This window comes from Charadrius vociferus, unplaced genomic scaffold (genome assembly GCF_000708025.1).
Source record: "Charadrius vociferus isolate BGI_N301 unplaced genomic scaffold, ASM70802v2 scaffold259, whole genome shotgun sequence".
Classification (NCBI taxonomy): domain Eukaryota; kingdom Metazoa; phylum Chordata; class Aves; order Charadriiformes; family Charadriidae; genus Charadrius; species Charadrius vociferus.
Window position 1 is genome coordinate 7,735,762 of NW_009661368.1, and position 24,416 is coordinate 7,760,177.

The window sequence follows — 24,416 nt, forward strand, 5'->3', positions numbered from 1 at the left end:
CTGCTCCCTTATCTTCTATTTGTAAAAACTCTATTTCATCAAAGACTATTTAGAGAGAGACTGAAAACTGTACGCAAGGCTCCAGCAGCTGGACCAGCTCTCTGCGAAGTGCTTATCATGGATCTGTAGGCTTAGCTATTTGGTCATCTTTTTTCCTAACTCACCAACGCCAACTGTGAAGGAAAACCAAAATATCCTTTGCACGGCTCACGAAGACAGGACCCCAGCAAAAAGCCTTGGCACTGGGCTGTCCTGATGAAAATGGGGTGAGAGAGACTGTTTGGGTTTGGGATTGATTGAGTTTGGAACCGCAGTGCTGGTGGATACTCAAAATGTGCATCCTGGAAGCCCTGGGGAAAAACCAGCTCAAGGAATTGGCTGTTCATATTCACAGAAAGTCTTACAAGACCCTGCACAGGCACTGTGCGGTGACGGGAAGGGCTCAGCGGAGCCGGTCCTTCTCCCAGCAATGGCAGATGCTCGTTTGGATTACAGATCATCCACTTCCAAGTTAGAGGGAGTATTCAATCAGGAATGAGCTGTTCTCTCCTCTGAAAACCAGCCGTGGTACACACGTCAGGGAAATAAAGACCCTTCAAAGGCCAATATTTCAAAAAGAATGTAAGAAAACCTGGCTTGTTAGTTAGGATGGTCTCTCTCCTCAAAAGTCGCAATACCTGTCTAAAGACAACAAGCTGAGGCAGTGAATAAACTATCATTTTCTAGACCAGACAGCTCTGTGCCAGGTGAAATACTTCAAACTCTTCCTGACATGAAATGTCACAACTGATGTAAGTTTAAGTGGCCTCAGCTGTGATCACGTCACATACTCAGATTTTGCCAAAAATACTGCGGTCCTTACAGACTGGGAGTAAAAAAGAAGCAAACTTCTGTGGATGTAGAGGTATCCAAGAGCAGGAAACGCATTTCCTGCCTGCACAGACAGAGTCTAAAATACTTGGGAAAGGTGTCACAAGGACTCTCATTTTCACACACGCTGTTCGGCCAGTGTATTTCCCGGTGGGAAGGTGCGTGAGTCGGGGTCCTGGGCTGTGGCTTCAGTCCCCAGTCTGCCCAGGTGGGACTAAACACAGCCAGTGACACGCTCCTGGTTGCAGCACGGACGAAATACGATCTTCAACTGCTTAGATCAAATATCTGACTTCTAGAAAGCTAAAATTTTCCCAGCTGAATCCATTCATCGGGAGAGCAGCTAACGAGGAGGTTATGTTTGGCAGTTGGTCTGAAGGGAAAGGGAAGGTCAGAACAAACCTCGGTCGCTGCAGAGCAGGTACGGGCTGTGGGGGTGCTGTGTATGGACCGGCAGCAGCCAGAGAAAGACCAAGTGCCCGTGGCATGTGAACGGGTGTCTGACTGCTCGGGCAGTATTTAACTATACGACATCTTAAAAGCCTGTTCAGCGGCTGTTCGTAACCAAGCGAGCCTTGCTCGGGCCAGGCCCACAGCTCCTCTCGCACTCTGTGTTTTAAGGCAGGTTGAACCTAAATCCTCTGGCAGCTATGCAAGACATGGCCAAAAATCCCAGTCAACCCCTTTGGAAATCGAGCCCTAGTCCTTCCTGTGCCTCAGCTTACCCCCTGCGAAACAGAAATAACAAAGCTGCCTTTTTCTAAACCTCTGTAGTTTTGAAATGCGTGAACAACACAGGTCAAAGCATCCTTGACAAGGCAGAGACAAAACACTTAGTACAACGCAGCTCCGACCTCTGCCTTTGCACCAAGGCAGGGACCCCTTGCCACCGACTGCTTGCATCTGAAGCTGCGAATGGCCCCTCTGCAGGCGGGTAACGAGGGATCCCACTCCGCCTGCGCCCCCGGACCAGCCGCGCGCCTGGCTTACCTGCGGGGAAAGGACAGCGAGTTTACGGGCAGGATGCTCTGCAGGCACTCGACTGAGGGGCCCAGTCCCTGCCAAGCATTTTACTCATATCACGTCAGTTAGTTTGTGAATTAGCTTTCAGCTGCTTTGGTCCCCAAACTTGTGCAGCTGAAATCGCCCGCCCGTACAGGAGCTCCCTCGGCTGCTCGGTCTCCCACCTTACTGCCTGCTGCATGAAGCGGTCGGGATCCACCGCTGAAAACGTTGTCAGGACTGTCCCCGTAGGCACCCCTTCTTCCAGCCTGATTAACTTGTGGTTTGTGGGGAAATACGGTGCTTCGTTGACATCTGTGACTGAAATGGTGACTCCTGCTGTCGACTGGAAGGACATCTGGATGCCACTGGCCAGGGGAGCCTGGTTTGATACCATCACTGTCAGCATGAAAGCTCTGTTCATCTCGTAATCGACTGCCTAAAACAAACAAACAAGCAAGCAAGTGTAGAGCCAAGCAGAGAATAAATTCTACCTTCTGGCTGAAAGCTGCAAGATTGAGAAGGCAGACGATTTCAAAGGCATTGTCTCATCTTGTGTCCTCCTGAGCTCGGTTCTCTTGAAGGTGTAAATGTAGACCAGCTTCAATCCAGTGGAGGATTTGGCCTTCCAGTATTTGGAGGGTCAAATAGTTAAAAGTGCCCCACAAGGTAAAAATCGCAAACAGCAGGGAGGATTTGCCCTGTGTTTTGTTCCAACGCTAAGCAGTTTCCAAAAAAGAACCTGCCTGTGTTAGCTGAGCATCGACTGAACAAATCCACCACGGGCTGCTCTAAATGCAACAGGCGGAGCCTCTTAGGAGGGCCTGGATGGGTACTTAACAGCGCTAACGGCATTTAAAGCTGCAGACTAAGTAGCGAGGATGGTCTGTGTGGACTCGTGAGCCTGAAGTGCTCTTCATTCTCCCTCCTGAGTGAGTTTATAAACAAAGGTGGAGCTGCAGGGACCAACGCTTGGTCCTGAGCATCAGGCGGTCCTTCCAGTGGGAGCTCTGGTCCTCTTGCAGGACACCTCCTGATCTCCTGAGGGTGCCTGCGCGTTCCCCCGGGTGCGTTATGCTGTTGGGTGGCCACAGATCTCCTTTCAGCACACACGTAGGGATGGGGTGTCTTAGGAGCCAGAAGGAGTGCAAAGCCTTTGCTGGCACAACTGACTGAACCGCAGCATAATAATAATTTCTAAACCATCCCACTAATTATTATGAGGGAAGTCACTAATCATCTGCCAGGGAGGCTTGAGTTATGCAGGATCACACCTCTGCTTGTTAAAAAATGCTTTGCTGTAATTTATGAATTTAGAAGCGTAACTGTTCTCTGTAATACCTTCTCCAGCGCTGAGTCTGCAAAGCGTACTCTCGTGGTGTAAAACGCCCCGGTTACACTGAATTCGGCAGAGCTGTACTGATTTACATCAGCAAGTTCTGGCTTCCATGCTCTGTTCAAAACCCAGTATTGTCAGGAGAGAAATCAAATCACAGGAGGCTACATGAGAGAAACTAATTTCAGGGGCAAAAGGTAAAACACTGGAATCTCTATTTGATTGAAGTGCAAATGTTCCTATTGCTAAATGGTTTCCTGACAGGCAGGGCCAACATTTAATAAATAAAAGGAAGCATAAAGATTCCCAGTACACCCACCACCACTGACTCACGGACTTGTACCGCATTCAAAAAAGACGTATGGTAAAAGTTCCCATTTAAACACTATTCAAGGCCTTGAAACAATTTGATTAATGCATTTCCTCTATTTCTTTTCCCACCCCTCTAATTTGCATTCCTCCAGTCTTCGTTTTTTTTGTCTGTGCTGACCCTGCCCACAGCCAGCCTGCACCTCCTCCCGCGGGGGCTCAGCCGCAGCTGAGGGGGGACGGATGCGGGAAACCACTGCCCGAGGATGCTCAGGACACGCTGACCACACACATATCTGGGAAGATGTGGCCGATGCAAGGGAGAGGGGTTTTTCCCCCCCAAAATGTAGAGCTGCTCACTCAACTTCTTTCCCTCTCTTCTAGGAGCAACAAACACAGGGCTGCAGAGAAGCAGCGGAGGGAGCGGGGCCGGAGCGGGATCGCCCATTGACGCCCATCCCACAGACTGTCCTGGAGGCATCAGGGCCACGTGTGGGCACGTGGTGGCATGGTGTCCACCGCGCTTCAGTCTGCAAGAGAGAGCTGATCTGCTGTCTTCTTTTCTGGGCTTGTCTGAGTTCCATTCCACGTTTTGTTGAAAAAAAAAGGTAAAGTCAAGTGCCTGTGTCTTGATGGCAGTGTTTGTGCTATTCTCCTCGGTGGGATTGGACCCCTGGCAGCCAGACACAGCTCAGCCCTAAGCAGAACTCCTTTCACACCATAATACGCCATTTCTACCAGGACAGGTCATACTTCTGCTTCCTAAAACTGCCTCCCTCTGAGGATAACGGTGCACAAAGCACACTGTGTTCTTCACTTCCACCTCCACACACCTCACTGAAATGCTGCATATTGCTCAGGCCAAGAGCAGGACAAAGCCACACGGAGCCGTCACATCTGGGACAAGGAGGTGCTGGACTGTCACCTACTTTTTAATTCCATGACCAAGAAGCAGGTGACGTGAACTTAAAAAGTAGCACCTTTGCAGATACCCCTTCTTGGATGTTTGGTGTTCAATGTGGCACAAATGGCTTTGAAACATCCCCCCGGAGATGCTGCACCTCCTCCTCCTCCTCCTCTCACCTCCCCGACCTCGATGGAGCAGAGCGAAGCCCAGGGCTTGCCATGTGTCCTCCTTTTCTCAAGGTACTTCTAACTGAAGTGAACAAATTTGCCTTATGTTATTACGGAGGCAAATAACAACCGAAGCTTCAGAAGCATCTCCATTATAAATTCACAGCTCTGATCCATGCAGAGTTTATAATAACATTTTACTTCTCCAGCTGCCACAGGGCAGCCACTGCTGCTCTTGGAGATTGTCTTCAGACTCTGTGGTGTCTCATCTGAGTGGGAAGTTCCTCTCTCCCCTTGATCAAGGCTTTCTTTGAAGATTAGGGTCTTGCACTGTTACGGAAATGGTTTGGAAAGGCATGAACAGAGAAAGGAAATGTTACACTTTTAGTGATTGGACCAGAGCTGCAGAGGGGGTTTGCTGAAAGCGGCTGCAAAAAGGCCCCCACGAGCATCATCTGCACTCCAAAGGGCCTCCTGGTTTGGAAGCATTTCTGGCCCCTAAACTGCTGGCGGAGGGGTGGGATTCTTCACAGAACGCCCTTCTCTGCGCCGTTTCTGACTGCTGTGGCCCAGATGCAAACCCCTTTGCTTGCAGCAGTGGGGAGTTACGTATAAACGTCTGTCTTTGAAAGAGCCACATGAAAATCCAGCCATGGAGGGTCTGAAAACAAAAGGTTCGTTACTTGACTTAATTTTTCGCCTGTGTTTTCAACCTACATCAGCGATCAAACCAGCAAGAGACGGCTCCCACACCACGAAGAACAAGCTCCGACTGGCCACCCAGTTTGACGTGCATACATTCCCCAATCCTTTAAGCGTATTCACTTATTAACAGAGAACAAAATATTTCAAAGAAGAAGGTGGAATCCTAAGAGCCTTCCCTTCTTCACCATGAAAATTTAATCACAAGCAATTTCACTCATTCTCCTTGCTGCAAATACACCAAAAAGCCCCCCGGCTTGATATGCGTGAGGCACTCCGGGCGCCCAGGAGGATCAGGTGAGGTTATACGGTGAAGACATTCAGCACAATTTCAAGCTTTGAGCTCAGCTTGACAAGGTAGGATGTTCATGTGGTTCTTTGCATTGTGATCGCTGTGGGTTACACAGCAGTGGAAAGTCAACACCAGCACCAATGGCGTCTTGACAAATCTGCCCTGCTGTCTGCCTGCAAGTTCCGAGTAAGGGATGGTTCATTATGCAGAAGTCCTTGTGTAGCAGCGATGATCATGTAAATCCCCTGTTGCTCACTTTGATGTGCCTTTAAACTACAGTCATGACACTTCACTAGATTAAGAGTAAGGGGTTCTCCCCTGCTCTCAGGGAAAGCGTTGGCATTTCAATGTCAGAGGGGCTGCTGATGTCAATGGAAGTTAATTTTTTGCATTTTACTTTGTTGAATGTTTTCTGTTTTAAGCAGAAAATATATACATATGGATATGTGTATACTTACATATACACACACACATCCACATACACGTGTGTCTGGAACTACTGCTAAGCTTGAAGAGGTTTTGTAACGTTGCACCAGATAAGGCTGTCAACCGTCATTACAGAGCAATAAATAAAAGGGCTGTGCTGAAATACCATCTAGCAGGTAAGATGATGTCGCCCTTAAAGTTTCAGCAAAGTGGCATCTGCAGACACACACACACAGCCTGAGGGCGAGAGAACAGGACAAGCTCACACGTTCCTACCAGCGTAACCTCGTTGGCATTTCACTGATGTCATCTTCCCTAATACCCAAACTGTAAGTATTAAGAACGACTGCAACTCATTAGCTACAAGGGAGGGGGGCTCTTTTTTTTGCAACACAGAGCTATTCTTAAATCACTTTGCTCTTTAAACATTCATGTTTCATCCTAAGTTGTTGATTAAAACTTTTTGTTAGAGAAGGGCAGACTCATCAAGAGATGTGGGCTTCGTCCACCACAGCACCTATTATCCCTCTCAGGTGCAGTGCACGGTGTGCGCCTTGTGAGCGCCTATAGAGCACAGCAGCCTATTCCTGACACCTTCACTTTTTTTGGCAGTCAGAGGGAGCATCCATAGGTATCTTATCTGGGAAGAGATTCCATGAACGCTGAGTGGATCCGGTTATGTTCTGACCGTGTCGCGACTGCAGAAGCATTCGCTGGTCTGGTGGCCTCAGCAACTGAATGGGAAGTGAACGCTCAAACGAAGATAACGTCATGTTCTTTGGGAAAACAGAATTTGATACTTGCTGCAGATACCTTGAGTGTTGCAGCTTTCCTAACAATGAACGCAATGGATGGAAGAAAGAAAGGACAGTGGATATTTACAGTCTTATTGCTCAGAGTCTTTGGACAAGATCCTCTGCTGATCTGACCCGGGGAGTGGCCTCCACTTGAGTGGAGCTAATCTGAGCTGAGGATTTGTCCCACACTGTGTTTACTGCTTGATACCAGGAAAAGGAAAATTTCTCCAACTATTTTCTGCCAAGCAACTCAATCGGAGGAAAATCTCTCCTTTCCTTCTCCTACCAGGAAATTCACTCCTCCTGAAATCTCTCCCGCACTCCCTGCTTTCACAGAAGACCACTTGACCGATCCCCTGCGGTGAAATGCTGCCCTAGATTCACAGCTAACGGGGAGTTTTCTGGCTCAAAAAGGAGAAGGTGCGGCCTCTGCCCAACCTTACAGCGCTCAAAGAGGTAAGGAGGAGCAGGACACAGCGGTCAGGCTCGCATGCTGGGAGGTGCCTTCAGCATCTAAGAGTTTTATCAGAGCTTACGGTGGGCTGGGCTGAGGTGGGAAACCCCAAACCAGTGTCATATGCTTGGCGTAAAAGTAGTCAGGACTCCTGCACAGAGAGAGATGGGAAACAACAGATTTGAGCACTTGCATTCCCAGGTAGAGAAGGCACAAAATAACTGCAGGTTTCTGGCCACCCTTGTGGCCTTAGCTAGCCAAAAGGGTGACAAACACGACTTGCTTTGGCTTCCCCCTTACCTTCACGACGGTTACCATGCCTTCGTTGGTGACGGGGTCTGTCCGGATGGTGAAATGGCCAGAGGGGTCTCCGCTGATAATGCGGTAGATGGCATTCCAGTTGGGGGAGTGAGGCTGGTCCCGGTCCATCACCGTCAGATTTGCCACCACAACCTCCACTCTGTTCTCAGGAACTTCTCCTGAATACTGCGAATAACAGACAGGAGCGGTCATGGTGGGAGCTTTCTCTTGGTCCTCACGGCTACCCCCCTCTCCCCTACACCAGCACACCGACTGGGAGACCGGTCCCATGAAGAGGACCATGGGGTCATACCTTGTGAGCAACACATCTGTTTCTCACTTCTGTGTCTCCTTTTTTTTTTCTTTGAATATTCTTCCAAACCTTTTGAAGTTTGGTCTCACCTCTCAGCCCAAAGGAGAGCAAACCTGTTATCACCCAGTCACTGCCCCCAGGTTTCAGCAAATGCTTTAAGTAAATGAACAAAAGAATGTTCTTGATATTCTCGTTTAGTTACAGCAATCAGAGAGTTAATCGTCAACAGCAGGTAAAAACGGCAGAATAAAATGTGCCATTTTTAGGATGACTATGTCCCTTTAACCTGAGGTATTTTGCCTCACTCAGATTTCAGTGATGGCATTTTATTGCTTCTTCAGTGATTTTACTTCATTTTCTTTCTTTCTTGCCCTTGATTTGATTTTGTCTCATTATTTAAAGTGTTTCTTGTGATTTTGCCACAGCCTTTCCCGGTGCTTAATTCTCTCATTTAGCACTGATTTTCATGGAGCATGTCCAGTTCAGGCACATCCTGACGCATTAGCTGCATTCTTTTCTGCTTTCCATTCCTGATTTATCGTATGGCTGATCAGGGATCCTGGCCTGTGCACGCTTCCAGTGTTTGGGGCTCAAAAGCTGCCAGGAAGACACATTCCCAAATTTTCAACTGTCCTCATCTCTCAGCATCGCCTATTAGCAGCACTTGCAAATCAACACTCTGATTGACATATGGCAAATTAAACACTGGGGAAACGATGGGAGCGGTTGGCTCTGCGTCGGCAACTGAAATCCTGGCCCCAAACTGCAGGAGCGGAGCACTTCTGAAAATCTGGCCTTTGGTGGGCACAAATGCCAGGTTATGTAAATGACAATAAATCATTCCTTTGTTAGCACAAGAGTCCCCTTCCACTCCTAACCCATACCCATCCACTGCAGCCTTTCAGTTACGTGTGCTTATATTTAGTATATATTATCCCGCCACCGACAGCAAAAATATTCAATCTGCCTTATGTTAACGTAAATTTAAATTTGCCCTTTAGTGGTACCCTGAATGGCATTTTGCCCTCTTTTCCGTTATGCACCTGTCCGAAACAAGTTTTCATTAGTGAATGCAGATGGCGTCTCTCTCCAGCCATGCCGAGTGGGGGAGAAGAACAGTGGGAAGCTGCAGGATAATTCTAATGCCAGAACGCGCTACAGCTCTTCTCTTTCTTCCCCATGATTTCACTCGTTCTCTACCCATTCTCTTGCCCAATTTGGAATCTCTGCAGCACACAGCTTGCAGGGGAAATATCATACGGAAATTTAACAAAAACCTCTTGAAAAATCCATTAGATTATGTCATATGTACACTCCTATTATCAACCCTGTCTGGAACCTGCTCCGAAGAACTGAAGGAGATTAGTAAAGCAGGATTGTCTCTTACTGAATCCACACCAGTTACCGCCCATTACATTAAATGAATGTTGTATGGCATGTCAGCACCAACAAGCTGATGACCCCCCAGTCTCTTTTAGGAGGTGGCAGCATGGCTGACATCAAGGTATCGTCCCGCAATTCCAAAGGAGCGAAGTACTTCGTGCAGCCCTCTCTAATCCCTGACCTAGGACCACAGGTTTTTGTCCGTTACTACCAGGCTTACGCCTTGCAGAACCAAAAAGAACGAACTCATCAAGAGGAAGGCAGTGCCCGTCCTACAGGCTGCTGAACACCGTTAGCAGGTCACAGCCCAGGTGCTGCCGGTGAGTTTGGGTTACGTGGAAAAATCCCCCCCAGTCCCCAACAGATTTTACAGCAGCTTCTGTAAAACCCATCACGACACCCATTTTCGGCCCTTAGCCATAAACGTCACTACAAGACGTATTTTAAAAATATGAGGTATTTTAAAAATTATAAATGCACAAGCCCATCTCAATATAAAGCCTGGAGGAAGATCACTACAGTCTATAAAGCTTTTCCCTGAGGGCAAACCCCTCAGTGCTCGGCACACTCTGAGCAACGCAGGACTTCACCCAGTTGTTGCTGATACCTATTAGGGAACAATCAGTCCCAGGTAGCACTGAGGGGGGATATTGTCTGTTACGCTTATAAAGACAAACATTTTTCTGATGAGATGAGTGTACCTTCACTGGAACCAAAGGAGCCATCCAAAGCTCTTCAGGTTAAGAAGCAAATCTTGGAGAGATGCACCATGAAGAACAGAACAATCTTCATCAGCCGCACTTCAGCAGCTATTGGGAATCCAAACCGGAGCCTGGCTTTCCTCCTTCCAACACTCCCCCACTATCTTTGTTACAAGTTAATGCTGTAACGTGTATTGTCCACAATTGTCTTTACCTTCAATAAAATTAAGTAATGACATTACATTACATCTGCTAAAGGCAGGATGGCAGCTCAAAGCTACCCACTCTTCTTTAATGTCATTCCCTCCCTACCCTGGAGTAATTTAGGATAATGAACAATGCCATCTTTCACTGCGCTGCTTTGCAGCATTCCCTGCGCTGTAAGTTCTCTTTCATAAGATTACAATTGATTTTCAAATAAAGACAAACATATCTATTCAAACAAGGTAAAACAATGGGCAACGGAGGAGCTGTTGGAGTAAACATAAGATTGATAAAGCAGCGCTTGACCTATGCTTGTAGCATTTACTCACATTCCCCCGTATTTCATTTAGCTTCACTTTCAATTGTTGCATTTGAAGTCTTTACCTTCCGGAGTGCTTTTTTAAAGACCATTCACAAGGATTTCTATGGCTGATTGTTACACACTTCGCTTCCCTTCTCAGATAATGATTTGTTCTGAACCTGGCACGTTCTTAAATCCTTAAATTCTGTAGGGCCTTTTTTCTTCCTCTCCCGTAAGAGCCTGTGCTGGCAAAAACCCTTCTCTCATGCCTCTGGAGCTGGCCTGTCTGAAGGCGTGTCTTGCTGAAAAGGTCGTAATTCATTCCGATTTTCAAGTTGCATCAGATTATACTAAAATTGGTTAATCCCAGAGTTTGTCTTTTGTCTCACTCGGTACATATATATGACAGCATATAAACACGCAGACAAATATCACTCCGGAGGAGAAAGGGATTGATGGGGGACACACATGATGAATTCCCACAATGACTTGACTTTGTGCAATAAATCTGGAATCTGGGCGGTGAAGCCACGCACAGCAGAGTAAAACCAATTAGCTCACTGCAGCAACTCCTAGGGAGGTGTGGAATTGAGATGGATGAATACAAAGATAATTATTCAGGCTTCCTCCTAAAGGGAGTTCCTTTTTTCCAACGTTCTTACTTTTTTCCTAGCTGGTTTTGCTAAAAAGCTGTGAAAGCAAAGACTTGTTCACATGAATGTCTGCAGGAAGGATTTTTGTGTTGCCTCCAAGATTTGCTAATGATGATGCAACACTTGTTACAGACAGAAGTAGTTTATGCGGGCTGAACTGCCCAGAGAAATAGAGTATTTTATGACCTATAGCTATGGATTAATGCAGAATAAGGGCATCTCAGTCCTCTTACAAGACTCGGAGCCCTTCCCCTGACAGCTCTGACTGCTGCAGAGTGCTGCATCTTCTCCCTTGGTCCCCTAGGTCGAGGGAAACCCAAACGAGAGCGAGTGAGCACGCGTGTCTGCGTGGCGTGGGGTGTCCCAGCTCTCCCCGCTTTCTGCTGCCAGGCCACCCCGTCCCGCAGCACGACGCGCAGCCGGGGAACCCGCCACACCGACCCTCCGCTCCTCCGCGCTAGGGGCGTACTCCCACCCAAGCGCTGGCGTGTGAGCCAACCCTTTGCGTTCTCCACACGGTATTTAACAAAGACGCTTGAATAGCAGGCAAATTAATAAACAACTGCGGTCTGGTTGCAGCAATCTGTGTAAAATGGAAAAAAAAAAAAGATGAAAATCTCCTAATAAATCATTAATTGTGATGTGCCTGCCCAGCTGCAGCGCGGAAACAAGCAAATGCCATCCTAATTGATTGCTTCTTATTCCATCTTTATAGGTCTGCATTTTTTATTGTAAGGGTTGAATAAGCCCAGAGGTGTAAAAAACCTCTAGATTGTACTCTGTGTATCTGCCAACTTGATATTTAGATCAATAATCCTCTTTTTTTTTCTCCCCCTACTCCTACTACCGGTAATTTAGCTTTTCTTCCTAGCAGCCTAACTGCTGTTTTCTTAAGCCTTACTATCAATTCTCTGACCTTTAATTTCCAATATCGTTTGCTCTGTGGATGACTGTACTAGGTCTGCAAGTTATCCTGAACCTCTGCGCCGGACCGGTCAGACCTGGCCATCAGCTTCTGTGGCAGCCAAAGAGGGACCTCCAGGCTCTCACTCCACCGTTGCTGCTGTGCAGCGGAGACCACAAGCTCACTGGAATCCCCACAAAATCTCCATAAAGTCAACCACATTTTGTGTGCAAATCAGATTTTGAGATGGTCACTTCTTAATCACGTTTTACTAAAGAACTACTCACTCCAGTGTGTTCTTGAATGACAATCACCCTCTAAGTACCGATGTCCTCACCTGCTCCTGCTCTGCATTGCACCAGCCAGCAACCCCTACGGAAGCCTCCTGCCGTTGGGTTTTCAGGCTCATGTCCACAACACCCCCTGCACTGCCGCGTCCCTGCTTCAACCTCACCTTCACTCGGATCTGCTCCACAGTCCCTCCATGCACGCACATCACACGTCAGGCTAGTTAAATGCCACGTGGCAAATGCTTCCCAAAACATTCTCTATAAAGCCCAACGCACTCTTGCCAGCTCGCAGCTTTGCTCAGCTGGTACGAGGCCCAGCTGTCACCGTGCTCACGCAGGAATGACTTGCTCGGGCTGCGGGCACCGGCTCGCCGCAGTCGGGCAGGAGGCAGCCTTGCCCAGCCCAGCGCAGAGAAGTGCGTGACAATCAGCTCACCAACTTTTAAAGGATGCTTTGGAAGTTCTGCTTTTATCTGCAGCGGTTTGTGCTATTAAAATGCCTCACCTGCCTGCAAAGGAGCTCTCACAGCTCCACGCACGGTGTGGTGGAGCCAGACCATCCGCTTCCTTATTGGGAGTTTCTAACAAGGAACGACGAGCAACGTTCAGCGCAGTCCCAAGGTGCTGGTTTCACTTCTGCTGGATGAGTTGGAAAAAGAAAGGCAAGCCCTAAACTATTACACGTCTGCAGCCGACCTTACGATGGGGTGTGGACAACCTCCACCGCGTTCCTGCAGCTGACGACAGCCATTGGCTTTACGCTCTGTCTTTACCAGTGGTATTTTTTCCAAATCCGACGTTATGACTAGTTTTGGATTACATGACAAGATTTACTCTTTGAATATGATGTCAAAGCAGAACAGAGGAAAAGCAAGCAATCCCCTTTCTTTCAGAAGCAAAAGAAGAAAACCTCATGTCAGACTCCCTGGTGTAAGGAAGGAACGTGCAGGTTTCACCTTGGTTCAAAGACTCCCGGAGCACTTGCCAGGAGTTCAGAGACAAGAGCACGTTACAGTAAAAGGATATTAAACAAAAAAAAAAAAAAAAGAAGTTTGCATGTCTGACAATGAGCATTAATTCTTTTTCATTATCAGATGTTATATTCTTGTGACAGTATGAAAAGATGCCACAGAAATGATGACACAAGACAGTATTCTGCTGCAAGATAACCATTTCCCAATAAATATATCTTATGAAATGAGGTTCGAAGTTTGCATAGAAATTTAGATATTTTATAAAAATGCATTACAACACAAAGGAGCTTTTTCCAACGTTCATATGAAAGGTTTAAAAAGAGATTAAAATTATGTCCTTGGAAAGGCATATAGCCTTGTCAAGGAAAAAAAATTCTACATTAACCCCGTGTAGGAAAGTTGTACTTTATCTGTATTTCAAAGGCTATAAAGAACCACTTTAATCAACCTACTTGACTTTGGGGACTTGCATGTCTCACTGAAACTCATGAAATCTGGCATAGTGCGGTTTCCAGAACACAAAAGCCTTTAATCTGTAACCTGGCACTCTTGTACATTCAAATCCTGATACTATCTCCTTGTTAGGAAGAAAAATTGTGAATTTATCCAAAATGGGATCTCATCGCGTCTAAATGATGTAGCCTCCGCAACAGTGACCTTTAACAATGGTTATACTCAACAATAAAAGATTTTATCTCAGGAGCCAGTGGAAACAGTGTATGTTAAAATTCTGATCTGATAGCACAGCCTTTTATTTTCCAGTTTTAGACAAGAATCCTTTGAACATTTCATTTGCTCTCTTGTCTAACATACCTTTGTTTCTTGCCTGCAGAATGAACAGCAGGAAAAGGTAGCTGATACCTTTCTGCAGACCATTTGATTGTCAGGTGTAATTAGTAATGCTATCTTTTAAATAGAGGCATAGATTTTAAAACAGCTGGAACTGCCTACAAAGCCTCATTTGTAAAAAAAAAAAAAAAGAATTTATCTACATACATTTATATAATAAAACATTTTTGCACAGATACATCACTGCCTTACAGTGGTTGACAGCCCTGCGCTTCCCTTCAGCTGCAGAACCAAAGGCAAAGTGACTTGCCCATGTCTCCCAAGGCCACTGGAGGACTGGCACCGCAGCCGTGTCCCGCTCTTCGCTGCCTGGGTTGGGGCAGGATCCCGAGAACATCATTAATTCATGTGCTACTTGATAAATGCATTAGGCCAGCCTGGATTAGTCTATCGATCCCGCCAGTGCATTGCCGTGTAGCCCCGTGATCCCCGCTGAGCTACCGAGATGGAAAAGCTCCCCGACGGGAAGGCTGGCAGAGAACCGGGCTCAGCCCCGCGTGGGCTTCCACCCAGGAACCCCAACAGGCCGGTACCGCTGGGGAGAAACAGGCCAAAAGAAGGACCGGTTGTGAAGCTCCACCGTCTGTCTCAAAGGCCAACAGCAGTTTGGATACATTGACCTCAAACTGCCGAAGCTGCGCCAGCGTCCTGCGCATCACCCGCACGGCCGGAGGAGAGCTTTCCAACGCGCAGACCGTGTCACTCCCCCTCACTCTGAAATAACCATCTTCCCTCAGAGAGGATGACATTCACTCATCTGTTGGCATGTCAAGCCTCACATTTCTTCCTCTTTCTTCAAACTGCAAAGTAGCAAATCACTGTGCTGTTTTGAACAAAACTTTCAAGCCATATTTTTCCCGATTTACGTATAAACCGGACTGACACAAATTGTGTGACAGAGTTCAGCTGCCAAGCGAGCAAAACGTACTGCACAGGTCTGACTTCGTACTTCTGGGTGAAAAGTCTATAGAAGAGGACGTTTCAATTCAGGCACCTGTAATAAAGTTTCATAAAGAAGGGCCTTAAGCTGATAAGTCTGGTTTAGGATTTTCTTATTAACTGCCCACTCCTCATAATGAGTTTTTAATTTAATTTTTTCAGATTTTAAGGCATATAAAAGCTGCTCATGTGCCTTCGGGATCTGAAGACGGATATTTGGGGAAGGGAAAATTTTAAGAGCACTGAAATAGAATTTTTTATGTACACTATAATCCCAATACTGAGATTTTTAACAAGTTTCCCGCGTAGCACAGCTCAGCCGGTCTGCCTGCTGACTCCAGCTCGAACCTCCCCTGCACCGAAACGGAAATCTCTGTTGTTTCCAGATTAGTCTCTGAATTAGCACACAGGGGGATTTTTTTTTTTTCCCCATGACTGGATTTGAACACCACAATCGGCATAAAACCCACAAGGGCTGATTATAAACAGGGCTCCCGACCGGACGGAGCATCCTTGCAGGAGACAGGTGCCGGAGCACGCGTAGAAGTGCTGCCGCCGTGGTTTAAAGATGCGATTTCCTGAGCTGGTGCCACTATGGCCAATTTTTTACGTCCTTACTGCCATATCAAATGTAAGAGCAATGCCTGTGGGCGGGGGGAGAGCTGGTACTGCAGGGAGACGCGTGTCCCCCTGCTCCCTGCGCTGCCGTATCCTGGGGCAGGGACCGGGGACGGGGACGCCTCTCCCGCCGCGGGGGCTCCGTTGGCAGCCAGCCCGGGCGGTTCAGGGCAGCGCCGCCCCGCAGCCCCCGAGGAACCTCACCCGTCCGAGCTCCCCTCCCGACCCAGTCCCCACAACCCGGTGTCGCGGAAGAACACATGCCCGCCTGCTGACGGTAATTCCAAGAGCAGAATGAAGACCAAATGAAACGCTGCGTAACTCATTAGACTCGCCATGAGGAAAAGTCTTCCCACTGAAAAAGAGCGAGCGAGCGAGCCGGACTTTGCTTACCGTGCGAAAGTCAAAGCGCGTGTAGCAGAGAAGAGAAATGCAGTGAGAAACGGGAGGACATTTGGCCAAAGAAAAGCGGGAGTCACTATATACTTGTAAAGTTAGAAAGGAAAATGTTATTATTTCTTCTCTAGCTTTTTCTTGGCAATTAAAACACATTATTGCACTAAGCTGAACAGTTTAAAAAAAACTCCACCACGCTCAAAAAACCTATGTGAAACCTTTTAACCATCCTCTCTGATCTTAACTCTGGCTGTTCTCTGTGCTTTGACCCCTTCTTCTACAGCAGGGAAGTGTTGAGACATCCTGGACAGTCAGAAATACTTGATAAGAGAAAACTCACAGCACTACCAAATCCTTTGCTAAATCTCCCTCCCCGCCCCCCCGAGTGTGTCACTAAGGATTTCGTAAGTGCAATGTGCTTAATGAAATTCCAGATATATATCCTCTTAAAATGACATCCCTTGGAAGCAACTGTTTTTAAGGCAACAGAATATCGAAGATTTAAAAACCTGCCGACATAGGGAAGTTCGGCAACTTCAGAAGGGGATTTATTTCACTGCCTTGCAATAATGGAGTTACAAAATATATTTAAATTTCTCAGCCTCGCATTAGCGCCTGAGATTCTGTGTACTTTTAAGGCAATGAAATAATCCAAATGCAAACGGGTATTGTCCTGGGGCACGCGGTGGACACGTGGCAGAGGTGCAGACGTCCCCGCCAGGGCTGTGAGGACATCCCACCCACCCAGGACTCCCGCACGGCGCTGGGTGTCTGCATTCAGGCAACCGAACTGTACCTTCCAATGCCAGGTCTGGGCTCCAGAGGAGAATTAGGATATTTAGTAAGTATCCAAAAGCAGAGAGAGGCACATAATCTAGAAAAAAATCACTCAAATTTAAGAGAAATATTACAGGCAGATAAATTTTAGAAAAGAAATGCTGGCGTGGGTAGATATGTGAGATATGGGAGCATTAATGTCTGATTTCTCCTTGAAATTTTAGCTTGACTGACACACCAGAGATTATGGGAATGGTGTCTAATCCGCACACACGTGTCGGGTGGTGGAGACCAAGGTGATTTCCATCACAGCACATCACACACAGAGGAAGGGTATTACTTGAGCAGCTCACCATGAGCCGGCAACGCGCGATCGCAGCCCAGAAGTGTGGCAAACGAGGCGCCTCACGACACACGGGTGACGGCAAGCGACAGCCCGTAGGTGCTGTTGTACCCGGGGGATGGTCTCGCCTGTGTACATCTGTGCTCCGATAATATGAACCCGACTGCTTACAGCAGCCAAACAGCGGGCTAGAAAATCAGACGTCAAACCAAATTATGATGTATCACTCCGATGCTGATGATGGACATGCCCGTGCCGCTCAACCGCACGACCAGCAGGTACCGACAAGCAGGGGGAAGGCAGAAGAGCGCCGTGGCGCGCGGTACGGCCGGGCAGAGAGGCAGGAGGCAGCCGGGCGCAGCGGCCGTGCCGGGGTTCCCGCGTTCCCCGTGCCGAGCAGGGCACCCGCAGCATCGTGGGCTCTACCTCCCGCACGGCGCCGCAGCTCTAATTGCCTGAGACTGCGCTCTCTACCATCGAGAGAGGACCTTCTATTATTCTTGATTTTACACCGAGCAGTACATGTGTCCAATTTGAGAGAGACCAATAGGGTATTTTTTTATAGTTCCTTTTTTTTTTTTTTTTTTTTTTGTGACAGAAAATTGAAATCTGTAATGAAACTATCATTGCCATTTTTTAAATCACTGGTCTTTGGCAATTTTAAACTCTGAGGTCTGAAAAATTCATTACTGCTAACTTCCATCAAGGGTGCTCCTGAAACCAAAATTACTTAATCAACTCAATTTAGCTTCTTGTGTAGACCTAATTCAGAAAAACTTTATCTTCTTGAATTGTTATTGCAATTAATTTCCCCCCCTTCTTTTTCTGCAGCAGACGACATTTCAGTAATTAGATATTTTATAAAAATGAGTTATTCATTCAGAGTAGCTTCACTTTTATATTTGATTAATCATATTACCACTGAGGTCTGGGTTTTGTCTCCAAGGAAAGTTTAATGACCTCATTTTAATCCTTCTTTTAACCACCAGGCAGGTATCAATGAAGAGAAATAAAATTATCTTCTTTTTTTCTTTTTCTCTCTTTTTTTTGCAATCTCAAGATTACATTTGATGTTTTTTTTCTGCGTGACTGACCCATTTACAAGGAAGAATCTAGCTGATTCCAATTAGGTTCAGGACAGAATCAGGCTAAACAGAGCCTTGAACTGCGCCTCAATAACTAACACTCAGCGTAATGGAGAGGAACCAGAACTGTTCCACCAAGCTGCAGTAGGTTTAAAGCACTGTACATGATTAATTTGGTGATAATTTGAAAATGAATGTACTGAAAAGAAATAAACAAAACAAAAGCTACTGTAAATTTAGGTTTTGATTAATGGGGCCTATTAGTAAAAGACTTCTATCACAGAGACCACATTTTTTTATATCAATGCGTAGATACCCAGACAAGGTAACGGAATAATTCACATAAACAATTTATTTGGGAGCAGAGACTTGGAGATTATTGATGACTGTTTGCCTTATATCAGTATCTATCTATGCTTTGAATCTGGCTATACGTGTATCTATATTGGCGTACTTGTACATACATGTCTCTGCATCTACCTACCCATCTTGCAGACTACGCTGTTCCTGAAGGTATTCCATCCTTTCTGTCATGTGCTGCCCTGGTGCAAAGGCTGAAGAGAAATCACAGAAGGGACTGATGCTCTTTTCATTAAGACATGGGGAATTATTATTTTCTCATAAACTGAGAAGTATCTTTCATTTTAGATGAAAGAGGTGATAAAACAAAGAGCAAAAGTTGAGTATCCACCAGAGAGTACACAGCCTGTTTTGCGCAGTGAAAGGGCCTCCGGGCCCTTCGAGATGCTGCGCCGGGGAAGAGCCCTACTGCTCACGAGGAATCCGCACCCCGAGACGGGGACCTCACGCGCTGCTCATCAGAATCAAAACCACGCAGGCATCGCGTCTCCTGCGCTCTGCTTATGCTTAGGTCATTTAGGTCGGGATCTGTGTCCACAGGTGAGTTTGATTCAAAAGGCAGGTCAAGAGGGAAATAATTCCTGTGAAAACAGAAATACTTCCTGAACCACGGCCGCCCTGCCTGCCCGCAGCAGCAAAGCCCCCGGCATCCGCGTGGCGAGCCCTGGGCAAGGCTGAGGCAGGGTGGGAGGAAAGAGTATTGTTTCTGCTTGTTCTCTCTCCGTTTGTCACCGCTCCCCCTTGACCTAACAGCCTTAGTCTAATTCACTGCTCAGGACAAAGGCTTTCATCGGGATGTAATGGGAGGCAGAAACACCATCTCTGTGTATAAGCACTGAATTCTTATTTAGGAAAACTAAACTGATTTGTAGTTTTTAGACTTCGCCAACTATATATTTAATTGAAACACACACAGAATTAGGTAGATGCTCATGCACCCAAATGCTACCAGGAGTGTTCGATTCACTTGAATACAATAATTTATTTCAGTTAGATGACGACAGCTCTATAACAGCCCAAGCTTTACTGCATAGTTTGGCTGAGCTTTGTTTTGATTGGAAAATTGCAAGCGAACAGAGTCACCCGGGATTTTCTATGAAAGCACAATTGATTTTTAACGATAAATCCTGTCTGCAGGACTGTACAGAACTCCTGGGTTTGTTTTTAGCTGTAAAACAACGCAGTCCTGTAAATTTTCTCACAACGGTATTAGATCTTTCCCCTTGTCAGCTCTGACCTGCAGTGTTCACCTCGATTCCTGCCTCTTGTGACAACTGCCTCTAAATCACGCCACGGGCTTAATTTTGATGATTTTAAAATACTGTAGCATTCAGGCTAATCTATATCCAAATGTCATTGTAGACTTTCTGAATGGCATAGGCATGATGATGGGGACTGTGAGATCCAAATGGGCAGCTATGTACGCAGCTTTAGTCTATACGCTGGGAAATTAGGTACCCGGTGCTCAAGATTTAAGCCCTTGATCTTTTCCAGGTCTGGACACATGCCCAGGTCCTGGGAGACAGCTAGCTACCCATTTCCACTGGTTTTCCCTGGATCAGCCGTGGTAAGACCTCTTTTTAGGACAGCCCTTGGTAGGCACCCTGGTCATTCTTCTGCCCGTGGGAAATTCCGCTGACATCCCGTTCCTACTGGGTTCTCCCTTCCTGGCACAAGATTAATTCGTAAAACATGAGCATGCATGGAAAAGAGATTTTTCATACTGCTCCCATTCACCGAATGCTTCTGGATACACGTGGCTCCAGATGTGCTCAGGAAACCCCAAACCACTGGCAGGCTGACTTGGTTTCCGATTTTGGTTTCCTACCACCATTAAGTATCATTTCTCCAAAGGAGACCTATTTACATCTTTGCATTGCAGTCATTCGGAAGTCAGCATCTTTCAGCCTGAAGGAAGAACTGAGGGTTTTCTTTGCTACTTTGCTATTTCTGAACTCACCGTTAAAAGCAGAGTTCAGCAGGACTCAGCTCGTTGGGGCTGGAGACCCGGGGCAGCGTTCACCCCAAGCTTTGCCGCTTGCAAAATGGTCATATTTTTACAGCTCACATCAGCTCTGGACAGTGTTGCTCTTGCATCGGTTGATGCACAGCTATATTTTGTCCTCAAACAGCATTATCATGAGAACAAGCGCACACAGAACAAGAAATACAATTTTGGCTTATGCTTGTTTGCTTTTCCAGAATTCTGGCAAGTTCACAGAGCAAGAGCACTAAGGGACCGTGACGCCATGGCAAATTCGATCCTAGGAAATACCAGTGCTCTTGTTCAAGACACTGTAAAATCTCATCTGGATTACTAGATACAAATCTGGTCAAAAGAGAAATCTGAGCAGCGCCGAGTGCACAGCGGGGCTGGGAAGATAACCAGGGGAACGGAGAGCTGTAACATGAACAGGGGTTGGAGGAGCGCAGCTTGTTTAGGTTCACAGCACGATGGGCAGCAGTATATCACGGTGGAGACGGGACAGAAAGTGGGAAGGAAATATCAAAACGGGAGAAGGAAGAACTGCTTATGGTAAAGGACAGTGCCAGCGTGGGAGTGACGCACTGAGAGCCTGCTGCACTTCCAAATTTCAAAGCCCTTTTCAGCGCAGGCGCGTTAGCATTTCCCACAGTACTCGGAGGAGCCAGAATACCTGCACAGACAAAGGTCAGACATTTTTGGCAGCGCAGTGCCAAAACCAAAAGGCCCGTTTAACTGGGGTCTCTCTCCATGTCATTCTGCTCATGAAGCGCCGAGCGCTTCGCTCGGCAGATCTCACCGCTGACTGAGCCAGCCCAGTCCGAGCCAGGTCACCACCTCAGCACTGCTGCAGCAGCCGGGGTCTGATCTGACACTACTAATTAAATAGCCCAGTTAAAAACTGGCAAAACCTTCTTTTTCCGACATACTTGCAACAGTACTTGCTCCTCCACCGATTAGCCAAATCCACTTTGCAACTAGATTAACCTCACCCAGCGACACATCCCCTTCTGCGAGCATACGAGCATCCCTCCATGCACGCTGCTATTCTGTACCAGCCATTCCTCGTGAAATCCAGAGCCGGCCCTTGGCCTGACTGCCCTCCCGAGGCTGGCAAACCCGCGCCCGACACTCCGGTCCTGAAGCCTTAGAGATGTTCTTAACAGCAGTCGGCGCGGAGATGCACCAGCGAGGCAGCGCAGCGGGGACGGGGATGCCGTCCTGGAGCTGCCTCTTTAAAACACGTCCCACTGGATTCAGCCTCAGAAGAGGAGATTCTCAAAGCAGTGCCAAAGGGTAAATTTTAAAGTAGCTTTAAATAAGACCTCCTAAGGCTCTGGAGCTTAAAGAACTTGAATAGCCCAGTTTCTTTTTTTTCCTTTCTTTCTTTTCTTTTATTTTTTTTTTTTAAAGAAGAGGTTGATTGCCAGGCAGGTTTTCCCAAGAATCCACAAGCTCAACTAATCATGAGCACTTCAGCCCTGTGAAATAATATTTCCCTTACACGGGCTACTATAAAAACAAGTTCTGCACAGTAGGCAAATTTAAAATAACTTTTAATTAACATTTAAGACACAGAAGTCTGATCATGCAAATTCATCTGCGTCTCCTCTCTGCGCCTGATTGTTCCTGATTGAATACGATAAAAATAGACTTTGTATGAGTCGAGTGTAGGCATGGATTTCTTTAACTTCTCCTCCCCTCTGATTATGCATTTCCTTAGATAAAGTGGAAACCCTTGGATGGCTATTAGCAGTATCATGGGTCAGACTGGAAAGGGCATCCTGCTTGATAGGAGTTAAAGATTTCACTGGAATTGAAGGCATTCCTTCCGCGAGCAAAAAATGCCCTCACCTTGCACAAAATCTCACCTGAGACTATCCAGCATTGTTCTCTCTCGGCTGACTTTTAATCTCTGACATACCAACACTAATTTCAGAGCACCTCCCCTCTATCTGAGGTGAGCATCTGGCCAGAGGGGCAGCTACGGATCTGTATTAATACAGGAAAAAATGCAACTCGCCTGCACACAAGAGATAAATATTTGAAGGCGGGCTGAGGAATTTTCACATAATTAAGACATGTGAGAGGACGTGACCCTGTTATAAGTAACAGGAACTTTGGATAACGGAGGGCACACTGATACCAGTACCTTTATCTTGTAACAGTTATGGAGCCGGTTTCCCAGTAAAACTTACTACAAAGCCTTTGTAACACAGTCCGGTTAAAAATTCACAATTTTACACCAGCTGATGATTTGGCAGACGCAAAACCCACCAAAATGCTACGAAAATGAACTAGCGCTGCTAAGCACTCCCTAACGACCGGGAAAAAACTTGGGCATGGGGGATTAAACTACCCTTTTTTAAAGCATGTGACCCAAAGCCCACGGGCGTGGGCTGGTCGGGCACGCCGTGGAGACAGCCTTACCCCTGCTCATCCAGAATTCCTACCTCTACTCTTTGGCAGAGGGAAGAAGTGCCTCTCTCCATCTATTTCTGCAAGCAACAATGTCAAAAGGAGAACACAACACAAAGAGGGGCTGAAGTCCCTTGGCTAGCCAGAAGAGCTTTCCCTGGGTCACGGCCCTGCACTAAATCATTAAAATTGCCCCAAACAGCTGCTTGTGATGTTTACGGCGTTTCACAGGATGCTCCACTCTCGTGGCGCAGATCTGATTGCTTCCCACTCCGCACAGTCTCTCATGAGACATTTCCTCGCTGTTAGCTGCTCTCTGATGCTTCCCAGCACGGCCAGACAGCATTGCAGATCAAGAAAACATTCACCATCACAAAAAACAGAGCCGGAAAGGATTAGAGGAGGTCACCCGCCCTCGCTGTGCCCCAGCACCTCACCGCCTGATGCAGGTAGCCCCGCTCGTGACTGTCAGGACTAGTCATGACTCTTGCTGGACTTAAGAGTTAAGAGCAGACTTTAGTTTAAAATTGTTTCGTCTACAGACTGCAATTTTTGCCCTCCCTATAATTTCAGAATCCTTTGTATGAGAAGGTGGGGCTACTTCTTCCCCTGCTGTTGCGTGAGATACTTACAAATACTTAACGGGAGGATGCCAGGGGGATGGGAGCAGTCGTTTTTCAGTGGCGCCCAGTGATAGGACGAGGGGTAATGGGCATAAACTTGAACATAGGAAGTTCCATCTTAACATGAGAAGGAACTTCTTTACCTTGAGGGTAGTGGAGCACTGGCACAGGCTGCCCAGAGAGGTGGTGGAGTCTCCCACTCTGGAGACATTCCAAACCCGCCTGGACGCCGTCCTGTGCCACTGCTGGAGGTGACCCTGCTCTGGCGGGGGGGTTGGACTAGATGATCTCCAGAGGTCCCTTCCGCCCCTGACCATTCTGTGATTCTGTGAGATCTTCCCCGGCCTCTCAGGGGATGTCCCAAAGGGTGTGGAAACCACACTGAGCCACTTCCACGTAAGCAAGCAAGCAATCATTCTGGAGTTTTATCAGAGTATCTTCCATTTGTACGTTTAAGGATTTTCCGTGTCATTTCTATTGCTCTTTTTCCACTTCTCATCTAGCACTACATTTTGGTCTCAGCCCATCTGCTATCCTGGATGTCCGCTGACCACGCTGCCTTGGCAGGTCAGCCCCTCCTCTGGACGTGTGAATTTGGCTCTTGTACGCCTGTGGCTGAACCCTGATGTGCTCCGCGCACGCAGCCCTTTGCCCCCCGCACAGCGTGCCCCACCACGGGCGTGAGACGACTTTCTTGACCATCGCAGCGGCTGTTTCCTTCTCTCCCATCCCGTCGTTC

General features: G+C 47.1%; 1 protein-coding gene across 1 annotated transcript in view; it reads right to left on the reverse strand.

Annotated features, from left to right (window-relative positions):
• Positions 1-24,416, reverse strand: part of CDH4 (cadherin 4, type 1, R-cadherin (retinal)) — a gene marked incomplete at its 3' end in the record, with an annotated part of 450,714 nt that overhangs the window by 15,305 nt on the left and 410,993 nt on the right. The window contains exons 9-10 of the mRNA XM_009893590.1: positions 7,563-7,748; positions 2,058-2,311 (exon numbers count right to left, since the gene is read on the reverse strand). Of these exons, the coding sequence (XP_009891892.1) occupies positions 2,058-2,311; positions 7,563-7,748 (440 nt within the window). The remainder of the gene's footprint in view (positions 1-2,057; positions 2,312-7,562; positions 7,749-24,416) is intronic.